At 56.1% G+C, this 7,334-nt stretch overlaps 1 protein-coding gene across 1 annotated transcript in view; it reads left to right on the top strand.

Moving 5' to 3' along the window:
• Window positions 1-7,334, top strand: part of HMCN2 (hemicentin 2) — a 149,629-nt gene that overhangs the window by 84,273 nt on the left and 58,022 nt on the right. Inside the window, exons 39-44 of the mRNA XM_035015614.1 lie at window positions 473-630; window positions 1,507-1,630; window positions 3,368-3,543; window positions 4,608-4,704; window positions 4,894-5,013; window positions 6,804-6,965. Coding sequence (XP_034871505.1) covers window positions 473-630; window positions 1,507-1,630; window positions 3,368-3,543; window positions 4,608-4,704; window positions 4,894-5,013; window positions 6,804-6,965 — 837 coding nt within the window. The remainder of the gene's footprint in view (window positions 1-472; window positions 631-1,506; window positions 1,631-3,367; window positions 3,544-4,607; window positions 4,705-4,893; window positions 5,014-6,803; window positions 6,966-7,334) is intronic.

Raw genomic sequence — 7,334 nt, 5'->3', positions numbered from 1 at the left:
TCCATCCATCCATCCATCCTCCAACCATCCATCCATCCATCCATCCTCCCATCCTTCCATCCATCTACCATCCATCATCCATCCATCCATTTATCCATTATCTACCCATCCACCCATCATCCATCATCCATCCATCCATCCTGTCCACAGCCTCAGCCTTGTTACCCCATGCCATCCCCATAATAATGACCTCATGCTGACCAGAAGACCCAAGTTCAGGTGTTATTTCTGTCACTGTCTAGCTGGCAGGTGACTTGCCCTCTCTGATTCCCAGTTCCCCATCTGTAGAAGCCTCCTGGTGGTATTTTAAAGATGATACGAGCACCTTGAGAACTGTGGAGTGATATACCCGTGTTGGGAGTGGCACTTTTGTTTGTGGCTGTGTGTTCTGTGGGGTGGCCCAGCCAGGGGCCCTGCCAGCTTCGCCCTCAGTGAGGCTCACCCTGTGCTCTGTGTCACCCCCACCCTACAGTGCCTCCACGCATCACATTGCCACCCAGCCTCCCAGGCCCCGTGCTACTCAACGCCCCAGTCCGGCTGACCTGTAATGCCACCGGAGCCCCCAGCCCCACGCTGATGTGGCTGAAGGATGGAAACCCTGTGTCCACTGCTGGGGCCTCGGGCCTCCAGGTCAGCAGGCTGAGCAGCCCTGGCTTTCCTCCCTGGTGCCTCAGTAGGTAGCTAGGGGCAGAGGTCAGGTCCTGGGAGCTCCGAGGTGAGGGAGAAACAGGGGCCTCCAAGGATGGTTCACTGAAGGGGGGAAGGAGAGCTGCTAAATGGAAAGTCTAGATCCTCACTCATGGTCTCCGGAAACATAATGCATGGCACCGATACGAGCTATATATATAATTTTTAAAAACATTTATTTATTTATTTATTTATTTATTTATTTAAGAGAGAGAGAGCATGGGGAGCAGGGGCAGAGGGAGAGAAAGTCTCAATCAGACTCCATGCTGAGCACAGAGCCTGATGCGGGGCTCGATCCCGTGACCCCAAGATCATGACCTGAGCTGAAACCAAGAGTCAGATGCTCAACCGACTGAGCCCCCCACATGCCCCAAGCCGTATATGTAATTTTAAACTTTCTAGTAGCCACATTCAAATGAGTAAAAAGAAATAAGTGAAACTAATTTTTAATGACATATTTTAGTTAGCCCAAACTATCCAAAAGTCTACGCATCACGTGATCGATATAGAAATTATTAAGATATTTGACATTTTTCTTTTTGTTCTAACTCTTTGAAGTCTGTTGTACGTATATTTTGTGCTTGGGGTTTAGCCCCGTTTCAAGGGCTCAGTAGCTGTAGCACTGTTCTAGAGGACTCTTACAGCACTGATGGCATTTGCCCGCCTGCTGGCAGCAGTCCCGAGGTCTGGGCCCAGCTCCTGCTTCCCCTGCACTGTGGGGGGTTCTGGGTCTGGAGCCTGCTGGGGCCAGCGTGTGAAGGTGTGGCTGCTGCCCCCTGAGGTGCATAAGCTCACGTGGGCTTCCTTCTGGGGGCGCAGGTCTTCCCTGGGGGCCGGGTCCTCACCCTGGCCGGAGCCCGGGCCTCGGACTCGGGCAGCTACTCGTGCGTGGCCGTGAGCGCGGTGGGTGAGGACCGCCGGGACGTCGTGCTGTATGTCCACAGTGAGTCTCCGGCTTGGGGTGCCGTCTGGTCCAGGCCAGTGGCTCAAGAAGCTGGGGCTGGGGGCTCCCCCACCACGTCCGAAGGGCAAGGGGCAGTTGGCTGCGGGAGGCACCAGCCTGCGACCGTGGCTGCCATCACGCGGGGTCAGTTGGAGGGGAGCTCCCCTGTCGTGGACAGGTGGGTGGGCGGGCAGCTGCAGAGCCAGGAGCTCTGTGTTCAGGGACAGGTGGAAGGAGCGAGACGTGGCGGAGAGAGCGCCGGGCCACATCAGGAATCAGAAGTTCTCACTGTGCTAGGTCAAAGAGGGTAACTCCGTTCCAGGAAGGCAGTGGAGTGGGTGTTTGGAGCTCGTGAGTGTCATAGATGTGGGGTTCAAATCCTGCCTCTGCCACTTCCTAGCTCTGTGAGCTTGGGCTAGTCACTCTGCTTCTCTGAGCTTCCCTTTCTTTCTTTCTTTTTTTTTTTTTAATAATTTTTTAAGGATTTTTATTTATTTATTGAGAGAGAGAATGACAGAGAGAGAGCATGAGAGGGAGGAGGGTCAGAAGGAGAAGCAGACTCCCCGCCGAGCAGGGAGCCCGATGCGGGACTCGATCCCGGGACTCCAGGATCACGACCTGAGCCGAAGGCAGTTGCTCAACCAACTGAGCCACCCAGGCACCCGCTTCCCTTTCTTTCTTTTTCTTTTTCTTTTTTTTTTTTTTTAAGATTTATTTATTTATTTGAGAAAGAGAGAGAGCAGGGGGAGGGGCAGAGGGAGAGAGACACACAGACTCCACACCGAGTGCAGAGCCCAATGCAGGGCTCAATCCCATGACCCTGAGATCACGACCTGAGCCGAAATCAAGAATCGGACGCTTAACCGACTGAGCCACCCAGGCGCCCCCGAGCCTCCCTTTCCTCATCCGTGAAATGGGGTGAAGATAGCACCCACCTTAGAGAGTGTCATGGGATTCACTACCCTCACGAAGCACAGTTACAATCACTGTTGTTTTAACACTTCCTCTTATGGGATTTTGTGGAAGTCTGTGGAGGTACACGAGAGAACTCTGGGAAACGTAGAGCCTTGGGTAGGAGGGGTGAGGAAGCCGTCCTTTCTAGCTCTTTCCCTTCACTGGAGTGATAGGTCATGGGATTGCGGGCTCACTGTGTCATTGTGTTTAATCTCACGGAGCCCCCGCGATTTTACAGGCGAGGAAATCGAGGCCCAGAGAGGCTGACCCATGTAACATCTCCAGGGCCTCACATGGTGCCTGCGTGGTAGACACAGGCCTCCAACCCAGGGGCTGAGACTCTAGGCCCTGCCTTCCTAACCCCGACACTGCTCTGGTTATTTTTGTATCCGGGGAAAAGATGTCTCAGGGATCTGCTTTTCAAAAAACTTAAAAAAGTAAATAAAGATATTTCTAAAAAAATTTTGAGATAATTGTAAATTCACACGCAGTTGTAAGAATTCATACAGAGAGGTCCGAGGTCCCCTTCACCCACTTTCCCTCGATAGTATCCTCTCGTATAGCTAACACACAAAATCGCACGTGGGATATTGACCTTGCTAAGATCCACCAGCCTATTCAGATTTGGGAGCCTCCTCTTGGAGAAGGACTGGGAAGGTCCTGGAGGGGAGGATAAGAGGGTTACAGCTCAGGGCGGAGGCCCCCGCCTAAAGCTGACTCCCCACCCCCTGGGGCTGACCCTGCGCACCTGCCTGAGACTCCTCTCCCGCCCCCCTGCCACAGCGCCCCCAAGCATCCTCGGGGAAGAGCTGAACGTGTCCGTCGTGGCCAACGAGTCCGTGGCCCTGGAGTGCCGGAGCCAAGCCGTGCCCCCTCCCGTGCTGAGCTGGAGGAAGGATGGCCGCCCCCTGGAGCCGCGGCCCGGCGTCCACCTCTCTGCAGACAAGGCCTTGTTGGAGGTGGGTGGCCTCTTGGGGGGCCAGCGGGGACTCCACCCACAGCAGAGCTAGCCCGGAGGGGAGGGGGCCTGCAGGTGTCCCCACGAGAGCAGTGCAGCTCAGTGTGACCCTGCGCCCGGGGCACAGCCTCCTGACCTGGTGAGAAGCTGCTGCAGGGCCTCCCTCAGTCCCCACAAAGCTGAGCCTTTCTCTTTCCACCTGTTTTTCGCTCCTTGTTCAAAAGCCTCCTGGCCTTTGGGCATTAGATCCCTTCATCGGGCCCCTGGCCCAGCGAGGGAAGGGTGGGTTAGGGTCAGGGACTCCGGGGTCAGCCTGGATTTACATTTCAGCCCCACCTCCTCTGACTGTGCCGCCTTAGGCAACGTCCTGACCACCTGGGCCCTCAGGTCCGTCATCTGTACAAACCTTGCCACCTTCTTCCTGGGGTGGCTGGGCTTCTTATGGAAGAAAGCCAGCCCCTAGAACAGCTCATCCATGTCAGCTACAGGACGGGGGTGGCGTGATCACCCCTCCCCACCTTGTGATGCAATCATTCCCAACTCTGAGCACCTCGATTTGGTTTCCTCTGCCCAGAATGCCTCCCCCTCGCCCCCTTCATTGTTCAAAGCCACGACCTAGCTTCATCACCCCCTCTGTCAGGATCTGACCTCTAAGGACAAGATCTCCTGCCCCCATCCTTCTTCATTTTCCACCTTCCCTTCTGGTCTGCTCTGGTGGACTTTCCAAAGAGGCCAGGAGCAGATTAAAGGCAGGAGAGGGGCTGGCCCAGCCGCATGTCCACCAGCAGGGCCGGGCTGTGGATATGAAGTGGGGTGAGGCTGGCAGGGCTGCCATTATGGGGACCCCCTTCCATGTGCCCGGCCCACGTCAGGCCACCACCAGCCGGGGCTTCTGGAAACTTCATGGGGCAGTAGGTGGGAGAGGTGCACTCATTGCCCCTGGGTTCCAGGTGGTGGGGGGGAATGCAGTGAGGTCAAGTGATCTACCCAAGGTCACAAGTCTTTCCAGGGGTAACCCCATCTCTGTGCTGCCCCTGCTGATGGATCATTCTTGCTCGTGGCCAGGTGAGCAGAGCGGAGGTGGGGGACGCAGGCCGCTATACCTGTGAGGCACTGAACCAGGCAGGCCGCTCGGAGAAGCACTACAACCTGAACGTCTGGGGTGAGGGTCTTGGGGGCTGGTCTGGGGTCCCTCCCCCTGCCCCTGCCGCAGCTGGATCTCCTGCCCCCACCCCCGGGGGAATGCTGCCTCAGTGGTCCCAGGATACAGGCTTTCTTCATTGCCCATCCCTCTCCCTCCCCAGCCCACTACTCACCCCACATCTCTCTCTGTGCTTCTGTTCATCCTCAGTGCCTCCTGTGTTCCCCTCAAGGGAACCCCGCACCCTGAGCGTGACCGAGGGGCAAACTGCCAGGCTGTCCTGTGAATGTCGGGGCATCCCCTTCCCCAAGATCTCCTGGAGGAAGGACGGTATGATTGCTTCCCTCGCCCAGCCCCACCCTCAGTGCCCCTGCCCTCGCTGGGTGCCCCCCACCCCACAGCCTAGCTGAGCTGGAGACAAGTGGGCTTATGGCCCTGGGGGTAAGGGTGCTGGTTATGGAAGTGACGCTGCCTTCAGCCCCTCTCTGCTCAGTCTCCAAGTCTGCCGGGGGCCCCAGCCCCCTCCTAGCCGGTGAGAGCTGGATTGGTCCTTAGGCTTCTCTTCCAGAAAGCCCTCCCTGACCCCCACCCCAGGCCAGGGCAGGGCTTCCTGGATACGGCCCCTGTGTGTTAACCTGTCATGTAGCCATCTCAGTCTTTCAGTGTCTGTTCTCCTATGAGTCTGAGCCCCGTGGGGCACTGTCTTGGCTATGGCTGAATTCCGGGCCAGTACCTGGTACAAAATAGGTGCTCAATAAATATTTGGAATTCATTCATTTAACCAGTATTTACTGAGAGCCTCTCTGTGCCAGGCCCCCTTCTGGGCATTGGAAATGTGGTGGATTGGGGTAGTCAGATAATAAACTGAGAGTTAGTGAATAACTTTGATGGAAAGTATTATCTATGGAGAAAAATAAAACCAAAAGAGGGAGATGTTTGCAGTTTCAGGCTGGGTGACCAGGGATATTTCACCAAGCAGAATTTAAGAAGGTGAGGGAGGGATGAACATGAGAATATTGCAGGGAAAAACATTTCAGGCAGAGGTATGAGCAGGTGCAAAGGCCCTGGGGCAGGAATAAGCCAAGCATGTTTGAAGAGCAGACAAAGAGGAAATGGGCTGGAGCAGAGTCAGCAAGGGAGAGGTACCAGGAGAGGGTCACCAGAGTGATGGGGGCTAGATGGGAGGCCACTCTAATGATCTTGACTTTTACCTTGAGAGGAATGGGGCTACCTCCTCTGGACAGAGGAGGACCACAATCCAATTTATCCTCTAACAAATTCACCCTGCCAGCCGTGCTGAGAACAGACCATTGAGAGCAAGGGTGGCCCCTGAGGGCTTGGTGCAGGGTTCCAAGTGAGAGATCCTGACCGCCCAGAGCAGGCAGTAGCCGTGAGGTGGCGAGAGGGGTCCAGAGTCTGGATGCCTTTCGAAGGTAGTGCTGGCAGATGTCCTGCCAGGTTGGTTAGGAAGAGAGAAGGAGGAGTCGGGGTAATTTGAGGTTTTGGTCTGAGAGTCAGGAGAGGAGTACCAGCATCACGAAGAGGGAGAGACTGGGGGGCAGGTCTGGGGGCAGACCTAGAGTTTGGGGCTTGTTAATTTGGAGACCTCTGTTAGGCACCGGATGAGATGTCAAGCGGGCAGTCAGGGGGAGGTGTCTGGAGCTGGAGGAGAGATCTGGGCTAGGGATCAGCCTGGGAGCAGCAAGGCAGGCCAGGGGAGAGAACATGGACAGAGAAAAGGTAAGGGGGAGCTGCTTGCTCTCCCTCCCCAGGTGCCTGCAGCTAGATGAATGGATCATTCGGTAGCCTTCGTTGAGCCCGACTATGTGTCAGGCCCCAAGATGCTCCTAAGGATCCCAGGGAGGATGGGAGGCAGGGTCTGCCTTCCTGGAGGGTCCGGGCTGGGCTGGGATTCGGATGGGACACTGCTCTGCAGGCAGATCTGTGATGAGGAGAAGCCTGGGGGTTGTGGGAGCTCAGAGGGGGTGCCAGCGGCAGCTTTGGCACTCAAGGAAGACTTCTTGGTCGAGGTGATGTGAAAGCGGACACCTGAAGTTGTGAGCAGGAGTTGGTCAGGATGGGGGGAGAGGAGGACAAACGTTCTTTCTCGCTGCATCCAGGTCAGCCCTTGCCGGGGGAGGGGAACAGCCTCGAGCAGGTGTCCGCTGTGGGGCGGTTCCTGTACCTGGGACAGGTCCAGCAGGCCCAGGACGGCACATACACCTGTGAGTGCAGCAACGTGGCGGGAAATAGCAGCCAGGACCAGCTGCTGGAGGTGCATGGTGAGCCGGGCTGGGATGACCTGAACCAGGTGGAAGGGGCCAGAAGGCGGGGCAAGCAGGCACCCTGGTAGGGCCAACTGCATCCTCCAGAATCCCAGCAAAGGCAGGAACTGTGGCAATGAGAACTTAGATGGCTGGTGTTTTATGAACTGCCCCCCCACCCCCCCAGTCAGCTTGAGGGACGACAGGGTCCCAAGCAGCCCCCATTGGCCTAGAGAAACCGAATAAATCTTGAAACAGTTGGAAACAAAGCAGTATAAAATGTATGTGACGCTCCTGGGTGGACTTGTCCTGCAGGGATGAAATCAGATACACGGCCTTATAAAAATCGTTCTAGAAAATAAAACCAGGAAGAGCGTTGTTGAGCCT

Source organism: Mirounga leonina, unplaced genomic scaffold (assembly GCF_011800145.1).
Source record: "Mirounga leonina isolate KUSES-001 unplaced genomic scaffold, KU_Mleo_1.0 Mir_170, whole genome shotgun sequence".
Classification (NCBI taxonomy): Eukaryota; Metazoa; Chordata; class Mammalia; order Carnivora; family Phocidae; genus Mirounga; species Mirounga leonina.
Note: the sequence above shows the minus strand (reverse complement) of the source record. Positions and strands in the feature narration are given on the sequence as shown.